The sequence below is a fragment of the Setaria italica genome, chromosome III (genome assembly GCF_000263155.2).
Source record: "Setaria italica strain Yugu1 chromosome III, Setaria_italica_v2.0, whole genome shotgun sequence".
Lineage (NCBI taxonomy): Eukaryota > Viridiplantae > Streptophyta > Magnoliopsida > Poales > Poaceae > Setaria > Setaria italica.
In genome coordinates this window covers 44,904,814-44,930,516 of record NC_028452.1, presented here as the reverse complement: position 1 = coordinate 44,930,516, position 25,703 = coordinate 44,904,814, and the positions used below count along the sequence as shown (strand labels likewise).

General features: G+C 47.7%; 1 protein-coding gene across 2 annotated transcripts; it reads right to left on the bottom strand.

Moving 5' to 3' along the window:
* Positions 1 to 18,700: 18,700 nt before the first annotated feature.
* LOC101782396 lies at positions 18,701 to 25,701 on the bottom strand. Of its 2 annotated transcripts, none has more exons than XM_004962821.4 (12): positions 25,464 to 25,701; positions 25,034 to 25,343; positions 23,468 to 23,654; positions 23,335 to 23,384; positions 23,049 to 23,141; positions 22,853 to 22,941; positions 22,677 to 22,755; positions 22,252 to 22,334; positions 22,025 to 22,103; positions 21,227 to 21,953; positions 19,575 to 20,187; positions 18,701 to 19,262 (listed from the first exon to the last, which is right to left on the bottom strand). In XM_004962821.4, exons 1-12 carry the CDS (start codon positions 25,493 to 25,495, stop codon positions 19,130 to 19,132), a joined length of 2,475 nt encoding a protein of 824 aa, XP_004962878.1. In that variant the 5' UTR covers positions 25,496 to 25,701; the 3' UTR covers positions 18,701 to 19,129. The 2 variants fall into 2 exon arrangements, with proteins under 2 accessions (XP_004962878.1, XP_004962879.1); XM_004962822.4 differs by having other exon boundaries at positions 25,034 to 25,340.
* Positions 25,702 to 25,703: the final 2 nt, after the last annotated feature.

Genomic DNA, 25,703 nt, shown 5'->3' with positions numbered 1-25,703 from the left:
TGAAGCACTGTTCAGAGGAGACCGTGTCCCCCTCGGGAAACATCTATTAGGGGCTGTGTACCACATGCTTCATCAAATCGGCATAAGATTATCCAAAGGAGAGCCGATCGGCAATCAGGGTGGGCCTTGGTGGTTCGTCAATCTGTGGTTGAATCTTTATATGAGCAGAATCACCCAGCAGCCAGTGGACCGTATGTCGTTTCCCAATATTGAATCGGCAGAAGACCCTACCGAACGCCGCCGATGCATGTCCTTCGGCGAAGCGGCGTCAGCTTTCCCAGGTTGCACGTATTCTGCTACAAAGGTAGCCGAGTACTTTCGGTGCTTTTACAATGGATTTAATGAAGATGCGACCATTTGGTTTCCGTATCAAAGAGACGACCCAGTCTTCGAGCTCCCCACCTGTTTCGATTCGGCCTCTGGCCGATTTGATGAAGACCTTTATGAAGGGCTGATCAAACCAGGACTCCTACCGGCCAACTTCTTTTCAGGGAAAGATGCCCCTACGTACGAATTCTACAACCCTTCCGCTGCAGCAAGACAATTCGGCATGGGTCAGCTGCCGATTCAAGTGTACTTTGCAGGCCGAATCAAGTTTAGAGATGAGCTCAAATCTGGCCTGGATTACGGTCGGTTGAGAGACCGAATTCCGGACTCCAGCACAATTAATTTGAACGACTGGCTATTAGCTCCATTTGCCGTCCAGCCGTTCAAACTCTGGTGGGCCGATTGGAAGCAATTTCTCTTCTGCAACTCAGCATCGGCATACTGCAATCTTCTAGACCCGGCCAACATTGACCCAAACGCCGAGGTATTTCACATAGCCGATTTCATTTTTCTTAACATGATTGAGTACTAATGACTTTATTATTTCTTTAGGCCGAGAACCGGATCCCTCCAACGCACAGCCGCAGCGGACGGTTGATAGAGAGCCATCCATATACCACCTACCCTCTTATCGGCTATAACGCTCCGTCTGTTGACGTGATTGCCGGCCGATCAAAGCAAGTTCATAAGAGGACCACTAAAAAGACCAGTCGCCGAGTCCGGGCTCGCACGGAATCGGCGGATCCTCCTGTGCTTGTATCGGCAGAAACTTTGACCGCACCGCCTTCCCAGGTCACTCAAAGTGCCGATACTCAAGCCATCACACAAGCCGGGGTGGCTGCCGCATCATTATTGTTGGAAGCTATACAGGTAAGCCCGAGTTTTACTATCTCCGATTGTCATTTTGATATTAACTCTTCTTAACTTTGTACTTCTCAAAGCACCCCTATGGAAATACCACAATCGGCGACAACTCAACCGGACACCAACGTGCCCCCGCCCTCATCCATTGAGGTATAGTACTTATCTTACGGATTTCCTTCGGGTACTTGCGTAATGTACTTAATCGACCTTCTGACACAGGCCGTCGGCATCCCGAGTGCTCCTCGACCACCGATCTCTTCTCAGGGAGCTGGTCCAAGCACTGCGCCGATTATCGTGGAATCTTCCTCATCTGATGAACCCACGGCGCAGGCTCCTGAGCAAGGCACGACGGCTTTACAAGTGCAGCATGAGGAAATTCACTTCAAAATGGTAAGTTTCTAATTCGGCTTTCAACTAGCCGATTTGTTCTCATTCTCCGCCGACTCACCCTTTTTCTTCATTCTTTTCAGGAACAAGACTCTCCCGATAACAGCCTCTTTTCCTTCGCGGTTGCACTTTCTGATGATGAAGAAGTCGCTTCCCGCCAAGTCGCCCTGAGCTCCGTTCCTGATGACGTTCGAGCTAAACTTTCCACCATCCGATCCCTCCTCCAAGGGGACATCGGCCGATTAGTAGAAGATGCTTCGCCGATTCGGCAACTCTTCGGTGACGTCAGCGGCGAGTACCAGAGGAGGCGAAGGAGGCCTTGGCGCCGGCGGCCTTCATCGAATCCATGAGGATCCCAGTCTTCAGGGCCCTTCGTCACATGGCCGATCGCGCAAAACTGGCCAAAACTCGTGAAGATGAAAACACTTTCAAGCGTCAGGCCCAAGAAGCGCATCGGCGTATCCATGTTCTAGAAGACTCCCGCCCGGCGATCATCGGTGAGATAGACCGCCTCAAACGTCGAAGGGCGGAGCTTGCCAAGGAGATGGAGCAAGTGACTAAAGCAATCAGTGCCGAAGAGAGTAAACTCCAAGAGCTACCCTCTGTTATTGCCGATTTGACATGGGAGAGGCAACGACTTGCTCATGAGGCCTTGAGACTTCATCGCAGCGCATCGGAGGTCCCTGGATCGGCGAAAGAAGACCAACGGGTTCTTGACTCTGCCGATCAGATCCGGCGTCGTGCCATCACGGCTATCGATACCCTTCTGGGTAATCTGTAAAACACTGACTGTTTGTACGAACATTTACTAGCTTCTTTGACCGTCCCTTGCGACGCCCTTTCTATTTACTGCCTTCTTATTACCGATGGGACGTGGCCTCACCAGATTTCCACGCATTTTTTCCCATAAATATCGACCTCGGCGCCCACTCCCGATAGCATTAACCTGGCTCTCATCTTACTTCTCTTCTTCTTCTCATCGGCGCGACTGCTTCGTCATGGCTTCATCATCTTCTTCTTCTGTTAATCAGGTGCAGCCTTGATCTTTACCTTCCCTTAGATTTTAGGAAAAGAATGTTCCTTCTTATCCCTTCTTTGTTTCAGCCTCAACGTCTCAGCCCGGAGCTCGTGCGCGCCATCGAGTGCATCCACTCCGAGGACCCATTGTCATCGGAGGACAAGGCGCTGATCTTGGCCCACCGAGAGGAACTCAAAGATCATGTCACTGCGGAAGCCCGTATGGTTCTGGACTCCGTGGTGAGCGAAAGTAGTCGCCGATCCCCAACCGTCAGGGGCCATTATCGTGACGTTCTTGAAGACGACGTCGCTTCGGCAGCCCGCACGATCTTGGATTTCGTGGAAAGGAACGGCAGCCAGCGAACTCCTACCGATAGGAACCGTCTGATCCCTCGGCCAATCATCCTTGCGGCGGCCGGAGCTTCGCGTACCCGTGTCGTGAATGAGTTGGAGCGGAACGGGAAGGTGACCAAGAAGAACAACTAATTTGTTTTTCGTATTTTTTGTTCTAAGGGCGACTAATGTTTTGTCGGCCATGTAATCCCTCGCCCGTACCGAATGAATGTAATCGGCCGATCCGGTCGACTTACGTGTTCTGAACCGATTTGTATCGGCTACGTGTGATTGCGTTACGGTCAATTTCTTACGCCCCGACCCATATGCTAGGGTAGTATCTTTTTAAGTACCTTCCATTTAGAGCTCTAGTAAACTCTTCTCCTTCTATTGTTTCCAAAATGTAAGCATTTCCTGGAGCGCATCTGCCGATTTTATACGGCCCTTCCCAGGTAGGGGACCATTTTCCGAATTTAGGATCTTTCGACCCGATCGGCAGTACTAACTTCCATACCAAGTCTCCGGGGGAGAACTGTTTGACTTTGACCTTCTTATCGTACCACCTGGCTACTCTCTTCTTATTTTCTTCAATGCTTATCAGGGCCCTCAATCGTTGGCTAGCCAAATCGTCAAGTTCCCTTTTCATAAGTGATGAGTAATCATCGACCGATAACTGGTCCTGGAGCGAAATACGCCTCGATCCTGCCCTCGACTCCCATGGTAGTACTGCATCGTGACCGTACACCAACTGATAGGGAGACAACTTAGTAGCCCCATGACAAGCCATCCTGTATGCCCACAGGGCCTCAGTCAAACATAGGTGCCACTTCTTCGGATGTTCTTCAATTTTCCTTTTGATCAAATTGATTATTCCTTTGTTGGAGGATTCTGCTTGACCATTGGCCTGGGCGTAATACGGAGAAGAATTTAACAATTTGATGCCCATATCGGTCGTAAATTCCTCAAATTCCCCCGATGTGAACATTGTTCCTTGATCGGTTGTTATAGTTTGAGGGATGCCGAATCGGTAGACGATGTGGTCTCTTACGAAGTCGGCCATGATAGCCGATGTCACGGCTTTCAACGGAATCGCCTCCACCCATTTGGTGAAGTAATCAGTAGCCACCAGAATAAACTTGTGCCCTTTGCTTGACGGTGGGTAAATTTGGCCGATAAGGTCTATTCCCCATCCCCTGAACGGCCATGGCTTGATGATGGGGTTCATGGCCGATGCGGGCGCACGTTGGACATTTCCGAACTTTTGACATTCCTGACAACCTTTATAATATTTGAAACAGTCTTCAAGGATTGTAGGCCAATAGTACCCGTTGTTCCTGATCATCCACTTCATCTTATGTGCCGATTGGTGTGCTCCACATACCCCTTCATGGATTTCTCCCATTAGAGTCTTGGCTTCTTCTGTTCCAAGGCATTTAAGAAGGACTCCGTCGATCGTTCGGTAGAACAGATCATCTTCGAGCAGTATGTATTTGGTGGTATGAAAGCGTACTCGTCGCTCCACCTTCTTAGACTGATCCTTCAGGTAATCGGCAATTTCTTTACGCCAGTCGTCGGCTGCGAGTTCTAAAGCCATAGCACCCAGAATCGGCCGATATCCAGATGCGTGCTGGGCGAGCTTGTTTGCTTCTTCATTGCGGTCCCTTGGAACATGCTCGATTACTGCCGATCTGAACTCTTTTAAGAGCTGTAAGCAATCTTCATGATAAATTCTTAATACATCATCTTTGCACTCAGCTCTTCTGGTCAGTTGATCCACAATAAGCATAGAATCTCCGAAGATCTCAACCGAATCGGCCTTGACTTCTCTCAACAGTTGTACGCCTTTTAATACAGCTCTGTACTCCGCTTGATTGTTAGTAGCGGCGGTTTCTATCGGCAGAGAAAAATCATAGCTTGCCTCCCGAGGCGATATGAGAACGATGCCGATTCCTGATCCGACCCCGCATGACGTCCCGTCGAAAAATAATTGCCAAGGCGCCAGCTCCACGAGGGCGATCTCCGGTCCACAGTGCTGGGCGACGAAATCGGCCATGACTTGACCCTTGACGGCTTTTGCCGATTCGTACCGTAGGTCAAATTCCGACAAAGCTAAGATCCATTTACCGATTCGTCCTTTCAGTATCGGTAGTGATAGCATGTATTTTACTACGTCATCTTTGCATACGACTACACATTCTGCCGACAGTAGATAGTGCCTGAGTTTGGTGCATGAGAAGTAAAGACACAAGCACAAACGCTCTACCGGGGGATATCTTGTTTCAGCATCTAGGAGTCTTCTACAGACGTAATAAATTACCCGCTCTTTGCCTTCAAACTCTTGGACCAGAGCCGACCCAATAGCTTTTTCATCGGCTGATAAATACAGTTTAAACGGCTTACCAGTTTGAGGGGGAACCAAGACTGGCGGTGAGACCAAGTATCGCTTGATATCTTCTAGCGCCTTGCGCTGCTCTTCTCCCCATATAAATTCCTGGTCTGGCTTCAACTTCAGAAGTGGCATGAATGCTTGAATCCGTCCAGATAGATTAGATATAAATCTTCTGATGAAGTTTACCTCCGATTAGAGACTGTAGCTCGGTTTTGTTCTGTGGGGCCACGACCTTGTTGATGGCTGCTATGGTCTTCCGATTGACTTCTATGCCTCGTTTGTGCACCATGAACCCTAAGAACTGTCCGGCGGATACGCCGAAGGCACATTTGTTGGGATTCATCTTAAGGCCGTGCTTTTTGGTACACTCTAGTACCTTTCGCAAATCGGCTAGATGTTCCTCGTGACTTTTGGACTTGACCACAACATCATCGATGTAGATTTCTACCAGGAGGCCAATGAGTTTGTGAAAAATGTAGTTCATAGCTCTCTGATATGTAGCGCCAGCATTCTTCAAGCCGAAAGTCATCACCACCCACTCGAATAAACCAAGATGGCCTGGACATCTGAAGGCCGTTTTGGGTATGTCCTCTTCGGCCATAAGTATTTGATTGTATCCGGCGTTTCCGTCCATGAAGCTAATAATTTTATGTCCCGCGGCGGCGTCGATCAGTACATCGGCCGTAGGCATGGGGTAGCCATCCATCGGTGTGGCCTGATTAAGATTCCTGAAATCAACGCAAACGCGTAACTTCCCATTTTTCTTGTATACCGGCACGATATTGGAAATCCACTCGGCATAACGACATTGCCGAATAAATTTTGCTTCGATTAGCCGAGTTATTTCAGCTTTTATGTCTGGTAAAATTTTAGGATTGCAACGCCGTGCGGGTTGTTGGTACGGCCGATACCCCGGTTTTATGGGTAGCCGATGTTCAACAATAGATCGGTCTAAACCAGGCATCTCGTGATACTCCCAAGCAAAACAATCCTTGAATTCCCTTAACAAATTTGTCAATTTACATTTGTACTCTGGATCTAAATTTGCACTAATAAAAGTCGGCCTTGGTTTGGTTCCATCACCTAAGTCTATCATTTCTAATGAATCAGCCGACGTGAACCCGTGCCCTAGCTTCCCATCTTCTCGGGTGAACTGATCCATCTATTATGAGTCTTCGGAGCCGACTGCTCGGATCGGCTGTAGGCCAAAATCGGTGACCTTCAGGAAATCGGTCTCCCATACCCTACCTGATATGCACCTGACGGTTTCGCAGCTCCACAGCTGCGTGTCGGCTGCCGCAATACTGTACGCGGAGTCGGCTTTGACCACCTCGATGTTATCACTGACCCATTGTACGAGGCACTGATGCATAGTTGACGGGATGCAGCAGTTTGCGTGTATCCAGTCTCGGCCAAGAAGCATATTGTAGGAACCCTTGCCATTAATAACGAAAAACGTGGTAGGGAGGGTCTTACTGCCGATGGTGAGGTCGACGCAGAGAGCGCCGCGAGCGTTTGACACCTTGCCTTCGAAATCCTTGAGCATCATGTCCGTCCTGGTCAGGTCATCATCGCTTTTCCCCAGCTTCCGGAGTACGGCGTACGGCATGATATTGACAGCAGCTCCTCCGTCGACCATCAATCTAGTGAGGGGGCGGCCGTCAACATGCCCTTTAAGGAACAATGCCTTCATATGTTGTCGTTCGTCGTCTTCGGGCTTTTCGAACGTGGCCATCATTGGATCTAAAGCCAACCGTGCCGCCTGTTCCTCTATCGCCGATACGTCCTGTTGATCGGCGGGGGTCATGAACTCCATCGGCAGTATGAAAACCATGCCGATCTCGGCTGCCGATTCATCACCCGCCGACTCGTTGTTTCCCTTATCGTTTCTTTTGGGGCGCCACACCCGAGGCCTCCCTTCCTTCTTGTCCGTCGCGCTTTCTTCTTCTTACTGTTCCCATTGGCGTAGACGTTGGATTCTTCGTTTTTGTGACTTGGTCAAACCGTCGGGGCACCATCTGGGGTTTATTGGCCTCCCTTTTGTCCTGGCGCGTTCCCACTCCGGTTCGCGTCCTAACGGGTTTTCATCTGTCACCCGAGCATCGGCCATTTTTTTGAGCTGGCTGTGAACGCTGGCCTTACTATCTGACTGGTTTCGCCGATCGGTCCTTCCCCCTGCTTATCATGGCGTTTATCTTCCGACCGATTATATCGGTCACTTCTGCCCCCCAGCCGATCACGCACGGGAGGGCGCTGGTCACCGTGGTTGCGCCAATTCCTGCTGATCGGTTCTGGCCTTCAGTCTCTGGAGCGAGACCTAGTGAACGGCCGATTGCCTCGATAGGGACCGTTGCACTCTGGGCAAGTATCGGCCGAAGGTAGCCTGAGGTTATTTTCCCAACAATGAATGAAGAACGGGCATCTCCAGTGCTCCTCGTGCCGACGCATCGCTTCTTCTCGGGACCTTGAGCGTTCATGTTGGCGTTGGTACTTTTGGAGCAGGAACTGGGAAGTAATACGTGGTCCATCTGACTCACCATCATCGTCCTCCATTCGCCGTTTCCCTTTGACATCTTCAGGCGTAGCTTGATTTCTGGGATCGACAAAGCCACTCTTTTTGGCCGATTCGGACGTCAGCACTTTTGTTTGGAGAGAATTCTTCCCCGTATCAACCATGTTGGTAGGAAAGGGGTGCTGGTCGATCTTCATTGGTTTGGCCGATTTTGCCGGCACTTCAAATTTGAGTCTGCCTTGCTCAATGGCCGACTGTATCTGTTGCCTGAAGATTTTGCACTCGTTGGTATCATGTGATGTGGCATTGTGCCACTTGCAATACTTCATCTTTTTTAATTGTTCGGCAGAGGGTATTATATGGTAAGGCGAGAGTTTAATCTGCCCTTCCTGGAGGAGAAGATCGAAGATTTTATCGGCCTTAGTTGTATCAAAACCGAATGCTTCCGGCTCCTTTTTGCCGAATGGGCATGATATCGGCTTCTTTCCCTTGATCCACTCCGCAAGTCCGATTTCGACATCTTCCTCATCCTCTAATTCTTCCAGGAATGCCACTTTCTTCTGGAAATTCCTCCGCGGATCGAATGGACGCACCTCCTGTCCGGACAATCGGTGAACAATCTGGCTCAGGCTCTCGAAATCTTGTGAAGCATATTTCTCTTTAATGTGTGGCAGAAGGCCTTGGAAAGCTATATCGGCCAACTGCGCATCGGTTAGAGCCAGGGAGTAGCATTTGTTTCTGATTTCCCGAAACCTCTGTATATACGAGGGTATCGGCTCATCACTCCTTTGCCGGAGGCTAGTCAAATCGGACAGCTTCATCTCATGGACCCCAGCATAGAAGTACTTGTGGAACTGTCTTTCTAAATCGGCCCATGTGATAATCGAGTTTGGTGGCAAAGTCATGAACCATTGGAAGGCCGATCCGGACAGAGATGACGAGAACAACCGTACCCGTAGGGCATCTTGCGTAGCTGCTTCTCCGCATTGGATGATGAATCTATTCACGTGCTCCACGGTCGAAGTATCGTCCATCCTCGAAAATTTGGTAAAATCAGGAACTTTGTACCGATGGGGGAACGGCAACAAGTCATATGTAGATGGGTATGGTGTTCTATAGGTATAAGTTTGCATTTTCGGCTTCAAGCAGAATTGTTCTTGCATCACCTCCGCAATTTGCGCCGACCAATCTGGTTGTTGCTGGGGAATAGTTGGCTGCGGTATCGGCACGTGCTGATAATTCGGAGGCTGAATAAAAGGAGACTGATGAAAAGGTGGTATCTGAGTATAAGCCGGCGGTGTAGTAAAGGTTGGCTGTTTGAATGAACCACTCGTTTCATCATATAGCATGAGCTCTGCCGTCTTGTTGACCTCCGGAGCGACAGGCTGGTATGGTGGTATGGTCGGCCGGATGGCCGCTTGGGAGGGTGCCTGGAACGGAGGGTTTCCTTGACTGTCCGATTGATTCAGACCGGCCGTGTTTAAAGGTGCCCCCCAGGGTGAAGGGCTGACTGGAGGGAATGGTGCAGAGGACAGTTGGATGGAGCCATATCCCAAAGGAGTTGATGATGCAGAAGCACCGGATCCTCCAACAGAAGATCGGATCGGCTGTGAAGCCGGATAAGCCTGATTTGGTGGAATCGGCTAAAAATACGTCGGTCCCCTGTATCCTCGAGGTATGCCTCCGGCGAAGGAGTTGACAACGGCATTGTGCACCATGTTTGAAAGCACCGGGGACTGGTCGATGAAGGCGTGGTGAATAGATTGTTGAATCATATCGGACATTTTATCCGAATCTTCAGAAATCGTGATCTGACGGGGAGTAGGGAAAGGAGTCTTCTTAACAGTCTCCCCACTCCTGGAACGACTGAAAGATTTCAAGCAAGTCTTCCGGACTTGTTCCATATACTTGTTCAGATCTTCCTTTTGGTCGTCCTTTAGATCTGCTTCCGTCACCTCGATGACGTTATCTTCAGAGACTTCAGCAGCTTTCGACATGACAGCGGTTGTATTGGTCCCACCGGGCGTGCCAAAAGTGTGTTGGTGCTAGAAATCGGTCAACCGAATCCCAGCGACCGACACACGACCCGGGAGAATCTGCTTAGCTCCTGTTCGGGTGAATGCCCTGGTGCGGTTCGCGCGGCGTGCCAGCCAATCTGACCTGTTGATTGGCAAGGAAGAACGCGTGTCAGGTCCAGAAATTACGATCGGCTAAGTTTCCGATCGAGAGAGTTTATCGGCGAATCGGCCGATTTACCGTGATAATGAGATCGGCTATAAGACAGCCTGACTCCAATAGCCTTGTAGACAGGAAATTACTAAAGTGATCAGTACAAAGCTGATGATAATAACACTAGGAACAGATCTAATCGGCAATAGATGAATTTATCAATAGGAGATAGAAAAAGCCGACACTACCGATTCCTAGCTGGATAACTGGTGATAAAGACTAGAAAAAAATAGGTAAAAACCTATAAATCTAGCAAATATCGATAACTAGTGAATAAATCTAAACGAAACAACAGCGATGCACCAGAAGTTAAAGCTTAGATATTACTCGATAAACGGAACGTACAGAATCGGCCGGAGATCAGGATGATGCAGCCCTGCCAACTCGCACGAACTCGTGAGAAGAGAAAAGTAATGGCGAAGTCGCCTGCTCGAAAGTAAGTACGAAGAAAAAGTAGCTTGTTGTATTGATTGGTTGATGATTACAGATTTACAAAGGTAGCTATTTATAGCCCCGTACAGATAACTTCTTAACCGACTAGAATCCTATCTCTAATTCAAACAGAAAACGAATATCTACAAGCACAATTCGTGCTAGATTAGTTACTCCACGCTTCGTGGGCTGACCTCCACCTTATCCTTCCATCCCTTTCCAAGCCCATACAGGCCCAATTAGTCCATCCTCCTAATCGGCCGATTCCTCATCGGCAAAAGATTACCAATTGGGACTCTGGTGTATTCGTCCTAAAGCGAGACACAAGTCGCCGGCCGATTCCGCACTATAGCACCATTTGGCCGATTCCCAACTGTGCTTCTCCGATTTCCTTTCTTCTTGGCGCCGATTCTACTGGTGACGAAATCTGGCGTCAACAAGTAGCAAGCATAAAGATAAACTCCATATCCATCATTCCAATCTCTCAGCACATTGGGCACACCTGCCTCGACAGGGTCCCTATCACCAACATCCTAACTCCAAACTAGGGTCGAGGCAAAGACTCCCTCTCTTCACCTCTCAACAACTACAGCCAGATCCTAAAGGCAGAAGGGAGCAACTTCTCCTCTTCCCGATTGCAGTTGCGGCTCACATCACACACAAGTAGCTAAAAGGGGAGGTAGAGAATTCCAAAATAATGGAGAGTCGTGAAGTCACAGGGTTGTCAATGACCAAGGACGCGGCTATATGTATAGTTTTAACTCTGCAGAGCGTGTACACCTGGACCCATCTTGGGGTGAGCCCAGCCGGTAACTCGACTGAACCACACCCTACCAAGTGACAAACCTAGGAGTTACGATACCATCCTGCAACCGGGCTTGGATGCGATCCCCTAAAGTGGAACACCCCGGTACTGTGAAGCACTCCCACCGAGGCCAATCGGGGGCAAAAGCAAATCAGAGGGCTATAGGTCAACACCTCTCCCCCCTACACTGATACTCTATCCTACAGCAGGTATGGTACTGCACTTGCCAGTCTCGACCTGGGCCTAAACCCATAATGCGGCAAGTGGCATGAACGTTTAACATATTCCCATGAAGCATGGCGACCCACTCGGATTCAAACTGGGTCGAGCTCCTCATCTTCCACAAAGCAACTCCACCACTTGGATCGCAACGGTACCCAAAAAAGGTATCACCGCCAACTCCTATGCTCCTCAACCATGTACTCGCAACAAGTACCAAACAGGGAATGTCCGAGAACAAACCCCAAGCCCCCAATCTAAGGATCGGGTTGTATAAAGCTTACCCCCATCAAATATCCCAAAAATAGCTTCTCCTGCTAATTTTAACCCCACACAAGCCAAGAAACCTAATCACGATATCCCATACACATGCAAGCATCGCACATAGCATATATAAGTAGTATGGTAGTAGGTCACCCAAGGATTCAAGGCACAAAATAAGCTATGCATAGTTCATCATCATAATGCGAAGAGGTGAAATATCCTTAAGCTATGCACGTGTGTAACAACTCTATGTTAATTAGGTATAGTTAAACTTAAGCAAGTCATTAGTCTTTAAGTAGAGGAGGTGAAATGTCCAAATTACTCATAAAAAGCTCTTTTGGAGTTAAATAGAAAACTTGAGTTTCTGTTTACCAACTTAAATTTTTTCCCAAATAAGAGTTGTTAAACTTTTAATTTCAAATAACTTTTATTTGTAACACTTTAGCTAATTCGGAGTGGGAGAAGGTCAAAAACAGGAATCAAATCAGGAGTACATCAAAACCCTGCAAATGACCAAGTCGTGGAATTCATGTTTTTCCTCAACTTTGCAACCTATTATCTCACCATTCTATATCTAACCTCAAGTAAGACCTTTAATAGAAGTTGTAGTTCCTTGAGTGTGTTCCAACTTTATTACACTGACCCAGGTCCAAATCACAACCGAACCTGCTCAAAAACTTGGTCAAAATCATGTAAAATAGTCAACTCAGCCTACATACATCCCAGCGCTAAGTCTAGAAACCATCCAGAGCGCGCATCTTGGCAACCCTATTCCTCATAAAAGCTGAACTGAACTCAAGAAAAGTCCCTAATAGAAGTTGGAGTCCTAAGATCGAAGAACTTTTCCTTAAATTACATCTTGGCCTGATTCAAACGGAAAGCTACTCAAAATCTGAGCCAAAGTTGGCCAAAATGTTGAAAAACAGCAAAACCGGGATCTGTCTAAGTCCCCGGAGGCCGGTGTTCTGCCGAACTTTGCAACTCCATAGTTTCAAATTCATCTCATTTCCAAGCAAACTCCTTTTGTAAAGATTGGAGCTGGGTGTTAGGTCTACAAGTTTTACTTTTGGAGTTTCACGAGTTCTTTTGGAAAGTTTGGAGAAAAAGGCCCCAAAACCGACCCTTTTTGACTGCCCTGAGGAGCACCCCACCCAGCGTGTGCCCAGAGCTCGCCCGCACGTTCGCCTGTGCGCCGCCCGACGTGTGGCCGCCATCCACCGGCGAGCGCGCCGTCGCCCAACCGGCTGCCGCGACAAGACCACTCGTGCGCCCGGCTACCCAGTAGGCGAGCACGCTTATCCCGCTCCCTGGCGTCACGCATCTCCTTCGCCCCATCCCGAGCAAGCTCCGCCCTCCAGAGGATGCCACGCCACCGCCTTGGACCGGCCAAGCTCCGACTGCCTATCATTGCCTGAACAGCGACCACACGAGCGCCTCGCTACGCCAACCCCCGGCCACGGCAAAGCCGCGCTTGCACGCCCCGAATCCCCCTAGGCCAATGACCGGGTGATCCTATCCCGCAGTCTCCGCACCCCGGCCAATGGTGCCTCCGCCAATGGAGCTCTAGCCCGCAGCCCACCGAGCCCTTTGGTCCTATCCGCCCGCGTTCGAAGCTCCGCCTCACTCCCCCGCTCCTCCCTGGCCCTATAAAAGCCACCCTCGCCTCGCCGCGACCTCACCCCGCTCACCCAAACCACGCCACTCCCCTATTTCTCTATGCCACCGCACCATCCTCCCATGGAGCCGCTGTCTCCGTCGCTCCCCGCACCTCGACACCTCCACTGAGAGCTCCGCCACCACCCCGCGCTCCTATCCGAGCGACTTGTTGCCCTCTCGGAGCCCCGCCGTCGCCAGAACTCCGTGGGACCCAACGCCAAAGCCGCCTCCCATCCCCAAGCCGTTCCACCGCCGCCGAGCCCTCTCCGCCACCCTAACCGCCGCCAATCAACCCTAGGTGAGCCCGCGCTCCTCCTCGGTAACTTGTTGCCCTGGCCCGAGCCTCGCATCACTGGAATCAGGCGAAGATCGCCGCTGGCCACCGCAGGGACCTCCCTATGTTGTTTACCTTCTTTCAGGGGCCTTAGCGCAAGAACTAGGGACCCCTATGCAAATAAACCATAGACACGGGGGTTAGCTTGCAAGTCTGCCACGGTTAGTTGTTTTTAAATTGGCAGAAAATAGGATAAACTTTGTAAATGCACCATAAATCGTAGAAAAATCAGAAAAATGCCAAACCACTTTTGTTGAACTCACTGAACTGTCTAGTTTTATACAAAAATAATCTTGTCCATTTTACTGTTGGAAATAATACGCTATACTTTTATTTCTTGCCTAGGCATTTTAAATCATAGTAAATCAAAGAAAAATGCTGAAAAGGTAAATCCAACTCTATGGTGTATGTTTCAGTGAGTAGAAGCTTAGAAAAATACTTAGGGTTCTGGAGTAGAACTTTAAATCACTGTTTTAACCTTATATTTGAAATCTAGGGTTAAATCTTTCTTTTTGCCTAAGTTTTAATCCAGTGCTGAGAAAAATGTGAAACCACTTGGAGTAGCTTAGTTTTGAAGTTTAGTTTGTAGGAAAAATATGGAACCTGGTCAGAAACAGGAAGAAACCCACCTTCCTTTTTAGAGCAAGATAAATAGGAGAAAAATATGGGAAATAGATGTCCTTCTCTAAAATCATAAAAAATCCACCAAAGTCTATGTAACATGCCTTCAATCTATTATTAAAGTTTCACCCTCAGAATCACTATAGGTTTGGAGATAAAAATGGTTAAGTGCATGCTACCCTTGGTGGTAAAATACTTTTAATTCTTTTTGTGATAATCCAATGGATCCCAAATTTTTACAGTAACTCATTGATGACATAAGTAAGGTGCTATGATTTTCTCAGTGCCATATGTTACTGTTTGCTTGTGGAACCAAATTTTGGATAAGGAATCGGTTTAAGTGAATAAAGAAATGTAAGTTCTAATAAGCCTAATGGGTAATTTTTGGAAGAGATACAAAAAAACATTCAGAAGTAAATAACTCCCCAAATGAACCCCGAACAACCCTAAAAGCGACCCCACCTTCCTTGTGATACTCTAAGTTGTAAGAATCTTAAATATGTACACAATCACCATCAAAGTCAACCTCGAGTTTAAACCACAACCCACCTTACTTCATGAAGTTAATGAAGGTTAGAACCTTGTTTAGGTGAATGTGGCCGAAATGCAACTTTGTTTCCAGCAATGATTCATGCCTTGCATCATTCGTACGAAGGCATGGAAAAAATCTGAACTCTTTGCATGTGCATGTCGTGTAGAAATTAATATCGCCGACGGAACCTACGAGCTCCACCCTACGTTGGAAGAGGAAACTGCCGCGGAGCTACATCACGCGGAAGTTGAGCCCGAGCTAGATCAAGACCCCGAAGACCCGCTAACTTTTCCTGAAGGCAAGCCCCAGTGCATGCTTCCCTGTTTTAAATTATGCAATATGTTGATGATTATGATTGTGCATTTACGTTGTAGGAATTGATTGAAACCGTAGATGCATGAACTTAGTACCTTGATTTGAACACTAGTTGCTAAGGTCGAGTAGTTGCTGTGCTAAATAGGACTCGGTAAAAGTCAAGTGATTGTCTGTCACTCACAAGTTATAGGAGTTGTTTGTTTACTCATTCTACAACTATAAGGATGACGGACGGGACCAGGAATGGTTTCAATGTGGTGGTTTGCCCCGTCTGTCTAGTAATGAATTTACTAAGGTCGAAATGTGTCAGCGTTCGTGATCAAATTTTTTAAAGTACTAATCTCATACCTAGTATGGGATAGGGAAGCCTAGTAGCTGATTGAACTGGGGCGTGGCTTATACTCCTGCTGTCCTTGGAACGTCGTTCCCATGGTGCATCATGTGGGTGCAAGTGCGGTCACAGTACGGCAAGAGGCTGGGACTATGGAGCATTGCATGCCAAAGGAAGTTTGGCCTTGACACGTGCCTAGGGATCGATGGGGACGGCTGACAAGTGAAGCGACCTTTCGTGGTGCATGGATGTCGTGAGATTAGGTTCACCATGCAGGGTTAATAAATTTGAATCGATTTGTCTGCCTCTCACAGTTTAGGACTGCTTGATCGCTATTCTGCACTGAGTAAAGATGGAACATGAGGATATTAATCTTGACGCTTGATCTTCAATTATTTGGAAACAATGCTTGCTTAGTATAAGTCGCTAATCTAGACTGGTTAATGAACCTAGAACTTGAGCTAAAACATTGAAAGTAAGGATCAACTTTAGGTGTTTTGGCAAAAACAAACCCACATCCAAAAAGCCTTGCATGTCTAGGAGTTGGTGAAGTAGTTATCACCTGTCGAGTCAGTCTTGTTGAGTACTAGTTGCTCAGCCTTACTTGTGGCTATGTTTTCAGGTAGTGCTGAGCACGAGGAACAGGTTGCCAGCTTGACTTGGCCGACCCAGCTTCCTCCAGGTTGGTCGGTCGAGTGGACACCCGCCTCAGACAGCTTGGATCGTTGAAATGGATATTATGGTCAGCTTCGCCATGGTATTATGTATCGTAGTGTAGCTTCCGTTGTTTTACACCTTCGTGGTTTACAACCTTGCAATCTTGTTTGAATTTCGAAAACTCTGATGTAATAAATTGTTGAACTATGTTAATGTGATAGGAATGTTGTAATCTCTGTGCCACTCACCTTCGTGTGAGCAATGCTTCTCGATCCTGAGTAAGTGGTTTATAGGATGAAATCCGACGGAGGACCAAGTTGGCTTGGTTAAAATGCATGATCGCGTGTCAGGCGACTTAAGTGCATTTTAGTCAGGTTAATTTGGACGGTTCCGCCACAACGTGGCACTCTGCTAGCTATAGGGTAGCTATAGGTTAACTTTATGCAACCTCTAGGCTAGCTGTTAGTCCTAGGTGGCAGCTGTAGCTAGCTATACAGTGGGCTGAGTAAGCAACCACGTGGAGGCTATAAGCTAGCTTTAGGCGACTACAGGCTGGCGCTAAGGGTCACGTGGCAAGCCAGGTGGCACTGACGTGGCTGGCCCCTCCGATTCGGTCCGCGGGATCCTCTGCGGCTCGTGCGGCGTAACCTTCGTGTGGCCCCTGGTGCGACTCTTCTCCTATTGGCTGGGACACGACACTCACCAGGTGTTCGACGGATGGCAGTAGTGGCAGTTCACGGCGGCGGCGCACGGCCGAGCGGCGCTTTCTCTAGCAGCTGGCGGCAAGTAGTGACGGCTCAACTCGAGACGGTGCGGCGGCTTGGGACGGCCTAAAGGTTCGGCCTTTGGGCCCTAATGGCGGCGAGGCCTGCTCGCAGGCCAAGGTCGAGCCTTGGCCGCCACCGCCGTGGCGGCGGAGCGGTGGCGGCACCTGCAGGAAAGGGGCACGGCTCGATGGCCAGCGCACAGATGCGTCGCAAGGCGGCGCGCGGACTCGGGGTCACGCCCCGGCTGCAGCGTGGCGCGCGTGCCCGCGGGCAACGTCGCGCACGCGTGCGCGGTGGTCGCGCCCGCGACGCGCGTCTCCTCAGCGGCGGCGTTCGTTGGCCTAGGCTACGGTGCTACGGAATAGAAGGCGCGGAGATGGGCAGGGCGGCTCACCGGCGGCGTGTGGCGGTGGCAGAGACGGCATGGCGGCGTGGCGAGGCGGAGCGGCACGGATGGCTCGGCGAAGGCGGCAGCGACACTCCAGGCATGGCATCCTCCTCCGGTATGCAGCAGCCCCTTCTCCCTCCCTCCCCCCCCCCCTCTTCTTCACCCTCGGAGCCCCCTCCCTCTCCCTTCTTCCCTGATTCTGGCGACGGACAGGGGAAAACCCCGATTTTGCGGCTAGGGCATGGATGGCCGGGCGTTGGGCGTTTTATAGGTGGCGGCTAGGGCATAGGACGGTCATGGACGGCGGGGATAAAGCGAGGGTGGCGTGGCAGCCATCAAAGCTTGCTAGCGCAAAAGGGATGCACGGTGGAGCGGCAGTGGTGGCGCGCGCACGTCGTTGTCCGCGCTCGTGTGCGGCGTGCGTGAAGTGGCTTAGGGAAGAAGCACAGGTGGAGGTGGGCCGGTGCGCGGCGTGGGCTGGCCCAGCAGGCCTACGGCCTGGCCAGATGCGGGGTGGAGCGGTGACTTAGGCGGGCTGAGCCAGTGCGGAGGCAGGCTGGTGCAGGCCGGCAGCCTGGTGGCCTTCGCAGGCGAGTTGGGCCAGCAGTCGGGTTACGGCCCAAGGTCGGTTAGGATAGTTAGAAGAGTTAGTTTTAATTCAAATTTGAATCCACTCAAATTGAAATCCAAATAAAGTTCAAATAAAATTCAAATAGTACACTAGCATTTATTCAACCTAGGTTTTCAAATTTAATTCAATTTTATTCCAGGAATTTATGAAAGATTTAAATGAAGACACTCTTATGATTTGGAACTTTTTCACACCATTACAATAAAAATTTTAAAATCCACATTTTTTCAAATATTAAAATCTCATAAAAATACGGGATGTTACCAGCAAGGCCAACATCCTCCAACAAGGGGAGCACTAGGACGGCTGCCAGAGCTTCAGGGGCATGTTTTCATGTTTGCCTCAAGGGCATGTTTTCTTGTAGCTGCTGCAATTGTATGGCCAAGTGCCCAACAATGCCGAACCAAACAAAGTCGGCGATCCCTGTCCGACTGTCCGACTCCCCTGTAATCTAATTCCATTTTGCGGAGTTGAACTACCACAGCACAAAGTAGGTGTGGTCTCTGGCGGCCAGCTTCACGAACGAAGCCACAAATATGCAACTCTTCCCGTCGCGACATTGGCACAGCCTTCCTACCTACGCCCAGTAGTTAAAAGATCACCAATTACCTTGCTAGATCTTCGAACGAAGTCTTCAATCTATGTTTTTGAACTCGTTATCAACAAATCACCATGCAACTAGATAACAAAAGCTCAAAACAAACCGGTCAACAATTAACGCCAATCACCAACGAATTATTCGCAAAATCATCCGACAGTTACATGTACACGACAATCCTGACACGGCGCTACCCGCTGCTATTACAACCATGGGCACCATGGTGATCTAAAACCTCTCCGGTTTTCCCTACCCTACTAGAATCTAATGGAAGCCAATGGGCTTTGAACAGCACGAACACGAAAACTAAAAAGTCTGTTACATGCTAGGCTAGCGAAACATGGGCCCCAACAGGCAATGTTGCGCTCCATGTCTCCTCCAGTCAGCAAAGGTGGTGATGCAGAGAATCCGCCAGGAACAGCAGCGGTCGCAGAGTCTTCAGCGGCTGCCAAGACTCTGCTGCTGCGTTCATGGCAATGTGTTGAGTGAGAACATGGCCTAAGCTGCAGTAAGGGAAGGCTTCATCGCTTCCTGCCCTTTGATCCAGCTATCAAGCGAATGGCCTGTTTTCCCAGCTCCACGTTCTCAGATCTGCCATTATCTAATTGAATACACAGCATGCCACTGACGACATTCGACACCACACCTTGATGCCTGCCAAGACGAACAATAGTATTTGAGTCAGCTGTCAGTCATCAACAAAAAACAGAGGTACCTATAAGCTGAGGTATTTATTTTGACTAGCTAGGACACCTATAAGCAGATATAGCTAATCTTTTAACCTAGAGATATAGAGAACCTCAGACCAAAATCAATTTCATATGCTTCACTGAGTGCAGGTGACCAGGGCATGGCATTTCAGCTAATAGACTCCAGATAAAGTTCTGCTACTGAATCAAATGGAGATAAGGCTTCAACAGGATAATACAATAAACAACACATGTGAAGGTTAGAGGGAGAACAAACCATTGGCCATCAGAAGCTTGATGGACCTCAATCCTCTTTCCAATTGCATCCTTGCCCAACTTGCGCAGTATCCAGTTTGCATCCATAACTTCATCAGTGCTCTGCAGATGCCTCTTGGCTGCAGTCTTTCCATCTAAATCATCAGCCTTCTCCATTGAAGGTCTCTTCCTCTTTGATCTCTGGCCTTTAGCAACATTTAACTGCTCCTCTTGCTGAGAAGTCCAGGTGGCCAGCTCCTCTGGCTGAGATGCCTGGGTGTTTAGCTGCTCCAAATGGGGACGCTTAAATTTAAGTTTCAACAAAGATGGCTTCAAGTTGTCAGAAGAGTCAGATGAAAATAAAGCAGTAGTTCCCTGGTTCTCATCCACCTGACTGGAATGAGATTGTTTAAGTCCAAATGATCTGTTTCTTGTACCAGTTTCGTTTGCATTTTCCATTCCTGATATTAAAGCATTGCTCCTTTTTCCGGTTGCATGCTTTTTTGAGGTACCAAGATCTCCCAAAAGGCTATTTCTTTGCTGTGTCTCAGTCTCTCTAACTAGCTTCATTACACTTTTCTCTTTTATCTCACTCCTTGAGCTTTTCATCTGGCTTGTGACATCTATTTTCCCTCCTGAAAGATACAATCAGTGGGAAGCCCAGTTAGTTCTCAACATAGCATCAAGGTAAAAAGCTAGAACGTAACTCAGATAACTCTTAGCACATACTCCCTCAGTTCAAAATTGTAAGGGGTTTTGGCTTTACTACATACATAGCCTTTGCTATGTATCTAGACATAAAGATAAAGATTGGATAGATTCAAACCGCAATTGCAAAGGTAATAACTACTATGCCAGCACAAATCATGATCTTCACCAACTTGGATTTGGTTCTCTCGTGTAAATCACAAGTTGCAGAGATGAGAACCGTGAAAAGCTATGCATCTAGAAAAGACAGAACCCCTTACAATGTGGAATAGAGGGAGCAGCATAGAGCGAAGATTTAAGTAACTTCTTTAAAATGCAATTGATATTCAATAAATAATTAAAAATAACTTCACTGATATCAACAGAAGATAATATCAGGTGCATTTAATTTGGAAACTAGGAATGGGAAGTAGGATTACAGGAAAACTGCAATGCCACCTTAAGTTAAGCGCATATGAGATGAAATCGCAATTTATGCAATGAGAGTTTAGGGTCACTACTGCATCCACCCCAAGGGTTCAAGGACATGTCGATTTTGACTGTCAGTAGAGGAAAGATCTGAGACTAATGAAAGTCTCATTCGTAGGAAAAACCTTAGATCTTATGTCGCCGATAGAAATATGAAGGTATTTGGCAAAACTGCTAGGATTTAAAAGTTTAACTCTGGATTCCTTAGGTTTTTCTTCTTCAAAACTGAGAAATCAATATCTCAAATGCACTTGAAGTTCAATCAGAACAACAGAAGGAAACCATTCCACAGGATATTATGGACCTCCCACAAAATATAAAACTGCTAAACTTCTAGGTGTGCAGATATGCAAGGAAAAGGCATGAAGTCGTTCTAGTTTTTTTACATGCCTAAAATTACTAACCCCTTAAATGCAAGATTGTACATGCTCACACATTTATTATATATCAGGGAAATTGAACTGGTAAATGGTGAGCTTCCACAAAAGGAGCACATACCATGTATTGAACCCAGATCTTGCTCTCTTTGAGAATTGGACAGTTCAGACTTAGGAGAGCCACTCCTAGTTTTGTGCCGTGAACCAAGATGGATAACCAACTTCGTACCTTTCCCAGTATCATTCTTGGGAGTATTTTCTTCACCAGAATCTTTAAAATGCAAACTTGAAACCTTACTGCCTTTAATCTTGACTTTGGGTATCATATCAGCATTGTTTGCCACAGCTTTCATAGATGGAGATTTCAAATTCTTTTCTGAACTTCGAGTTGAAGACGAAATATATGAATTGCTATCATTCTTAAAAGGACTCCTATCATGATTACCATCCATACTTTGATCTCCCAAACGGCTATTTGATGATTTGGCATCATGCCTTCTCTCCAAAAATATGTCATCATGCCTGTCGTCTGTTTTATTACCCTGACCACCTTTCTTTTTGGATGCCTTCTTATTCGACCCAGAGCTCTTCAAAACAATCTTCTCTTGCTCAGGTGTATCTGGTGGAGGCTTACTACTGTTGCTTTTCAATGAAAACTTTAGAGTATTTCTACCATCATTTTTCAATACATATGCACCAGGTTTCTCATCATCCGAGTTTGGATAAGATGGTGAGACATCTTCAAGAGAAGGTAGTGCAGCAGCAGCCCGCAAACTAACCATAAGTTCATGATCGACAACATCCCTCCTCTTCCAAAGCTCCCGAATTGCATCTTCAGTGTCCCTGATCTGAACGTAGCAAAATGGGTGTTAGATGACACACTATAGCAGTGAGGCATGATTATAGAAGTAATTATCACCTGGGAGCATTCGCCACGACATGCTGCACATGTGTACTGAAGGTTTTGGTCAGCTTGGAACTGCTGGTACTTTTCCTCGCTGCATAACATATGGACCAATGGTAAAACATAAACCCAACAAGAAGAAAAGGGTTGGAAAAAGGGTGGCAATGCATAGTTGAAACAGAGAAGGCCACACATGAGTATAACTATTCAAACAAACATATATGATTCACACTCATGCAGACCTGATGCCATCACACTCAATATGCACCCACTTTTCACAAACATCGCAGCAAACCATAGGTATCACTTCAGAGTCTCTATAAACCTGAGAAGGGAGGGAAACCAAAACAGATGATATCATATAAGCATAGGTCACAAAAATGAAATCAGAACATTATGATATTTATGAACCAAGATTACTTCATATATACTTCGATCTAAAACAGAAATCAAGTCTCAATCAAAGAGACTTCACTACAAACAAATAAATTCCATCACTTCAATATCTCATGCACATAACCACTATCTCGTAAGGCAGTGGAGCAGAAACAAGAAAAAATTAAATCCAATGAACAGTGGATGATAAATTCCAAAAGCTAAAATAAATTTTTCGTTGTTGAGAAAATAGTACTTAAACCAGCAAAAAGGTAATAGGAAAGGAGGTTACCTTCAAGCAAATCGGGCAGTAGTTTCCTTTCACAAACAATCGTCCACAAGCATCACAACATGTGTACCCCAAAAACCACCTATAGACCAAAATTCATATTGTTACACCGAAAAAAAAACTACATGAGACATCAGGTAGTCAATACCAGTTAAAAAGATGAAGTTTTGAACAAGTACCTTGTGCTATGGCCACTACCTGGCACACCAGATCCACAGCTGTGGCACCTTGTATGTTTTGGACATAAATAAGGTCCATTGGTAACATTCTGCAATGCCACATTCAGTGTTCAATGATGACAAACGGATGTAGATACAAAGCTATATCTAATATATAATAGGTTGTGGTGGAGGGACAAGTACACATAAAATTCACCTTGTGTGATGGTTGCTGACAGTAACAGTGATAAGCACCATCACACCTTTTACAGAACATCAACTTATTGGGATCACCAGGTCGCCGGCATACCTATATAGATGGCATGACACCAAATCAAGTACAGAAGGTCAGAAGCTAGTGGTACTTATCATGCAACAGAAGCGCTACATGCTCTCAAGATGTTTAAACATATCACAAGAACAAGGAAGAAAAGGGAACAATTGTTCTTGACTGGGAGGGGGAGGTATAAGTATAATATAATGCAAATAGAGAGAAAACCGACCTCACAATTGCGGCAGGACGAACAGACCCATGAGTTCCAGTGGAAAAGATCTAGAAGGAATGTTGATTAATCAGATGATGTACAAGAATGAATAGGTGCTGAAGAGACAATACAACGGAAAAGGTTGTGTTACCTCTATTCTCCCCCCAGCTTTTTAAACAGTGTCTATGGTATCTTTTGCTGCAGAGCTTACATGGAAGCATTTTGGCAGCTTTTGTGCTGCCTTCGTTTTCTCCTGTATAGCATAAACGGCACATAACCTTGACAGAAGCATTTCCTTGATCCTCTCGGTCCCATTCATCTTGATCTCCTTCTGCCTCCTGAAAAAACAGAAGGGAGCTTCTTATATTAGGAGACAAAAAGAAAATACATTAATATGGAAAGTTAGCATTCATTATTATTTGTTAGTCAACAAAAGAAGCAACAAACAAAAACCTAAGATATCCTATTGGCTAGTAACATTGTGCACAACTGGAACTTGCCAAGATGATCAGAAGCTATATCCAAGTACTAAGCATTACTGGATCATGTGGTGAGTCAAAAACAAAAAAATTAAAAATGAGAGTCTATTGTGGAAAATTTACAAGATATTGTTTAGACTTAATTAAAGTTACCATTGACACTAAACAGCAAAGCTAGAACATAGCAACTACTTGTGTGTTACTCATGTATCTAACAGGGGCAGATATAAGTGTTTCTGTAAGGTAAGTCATACAGGCATACAGCACGATCAACAAGAGTAGAGTTCATGAGAAGCTTCACGAGAAACGGGTCTGTTCCTAAAAAGCTTAGGTTCATTTGCTCCGCAACACGTGTCTGTTTCTAGAGCTTAGGTTCATTTATAGCATGTACAGTTATTTCTAGTACAAAACCTACATGTCTGTATTACTCCATGGCTCTTCCGAAGAACTTCCACCCCATTTCTCCCATTAAGGCCTAGGTAACATCTAAGAGCAGCACCATGCACAACAGGACAAACACGTGTACGCACACGATCACAATATCCAAGCACAGCTCTTTTTTCCCCATTCCACATACACCATGCATGTAACCACTCGTTTCGCATTTAATATGTAGGAAGCTTAAAATCGTCCAGATAACACAAAAGCACAACGGGCGGAAAAAAAAAACCATCGTCATATTATCCTCAAAGAGCCGTACCTCATTAAATTCGACTGTTAGATCCAAAACCCTGAACTAGATAATATAGTTGAACCAACTCATGGACAGCCCAAAACCCCAAACAACAAAGCAAACAGCGCCATCGGTTCCATCTGGAATAGCCAGCGCAAATGAAGTCATCGCGGAATCAAGCATTCAAAATCCCCTGGCAGCAAATAGCAAACTCAGCTGTGCACGAGCGCACCTACACCCATTGATGGTGCTATTTGCGCACACGAACACAATCCCTGCCCTAAAACCTGCCCAATATTCCCAAAAGGAACATTACTACATCGACTACATGGACCTACAAAGACTTCCACAGAATCTGCAAATCAGGGTACTTTCTCTCTGCAGAATTCCTACAAATCCACAGCAAAGCACCACGAGCTCCTCACACCTACACACACTCCTGCACCAAGCTATTCACAGAACCCGCTAGAAATCCATAAGCGCGAACCCTAGCCAGGGAACGCAGCAAATCATCCACGGGAGAGCGAGAGAGCGAGAGGAGGCAGGGATGGAGAGATCCGCTGACCGGCGATCCGTAGGCGCCGCTCTCGAAGCGCCTGGCGAGGTCCTCGGCCGCGGCGGCGCCGCGCTGCGCGGCCGCCCGGCGCGCCTCGTCCTCCTCGTCCTCCGGGGCCGGCTCCAGGGGCGGCACCTCCACCTGCACGGTCGCCCCATCCGCCTCCCCGGCCCCGGGCGGCCGCAGCAGCCACGGATCCGCGAGGAAGCCCTCGAGCGCCGCCGCCGCGCCCGCCCATACCTCCGCCGCGGCACCGCCGCCTCCTCCCTTCCTCGCCGCCGCCGCGCCGAACCCTAGCTCGCAGTCGCACACCCTCCTGCTGCAGACGCACAGAGAGATGGGGCGAGGGAAACCACCCCGCCCGTCAGAGACCGCGAGAGTTATAGAGAGAGGAGGGGAGGGAGAGAGAGAGTGAGAGATAGAGAGAGAGGGCGCTTACCAAGTGATGGGGCACGCGACGTGAAACGCCATGGGAGGCGAAGGCGGGGGGGAGGCGGCCAGAGCCCCGGATGGGTGGTCGCGTCGGTCTGATTCGAATCCAAACGAATTCGGTGAGAGGGCGGGGTGGGGTTTGGACGCGGTTTGGGGAAATTCGGGGGGGATTTGGTGGGATTTGGGTTTTGGATTTGGAGGCGCGGGCGAGGCGGGCGGCGGAGGTGAGGAGCACGGCGAGGAGGAG

What these genes read in the sequence shown, in the direction of transcription:
- LOC101782396 (XM_004962821.4), bottom strand. Translation starts at nt 25,495, where the DNA reads ATGGCGTTTCACGTCGCGTGCCCCATCACTTG. An exon ending in GGTAGTGGCCATAGCACAAG is followed by an intron (nt 22,756 to 22,852) that starts GTACTTGTTCAA and finishes TTTGGTCTATAG; the next exon opens with GTGGTTTTTGGGGTACACAT. An exon ending in ATTGAGTGTGATGGCATCAG is followed by an intron (nt 22,104 to 22,251) that starts GTCTGCATGAGT and finishes TATGTTATGCAG; the next exon opens with CGAGGAAAAGTACCAGCAGT.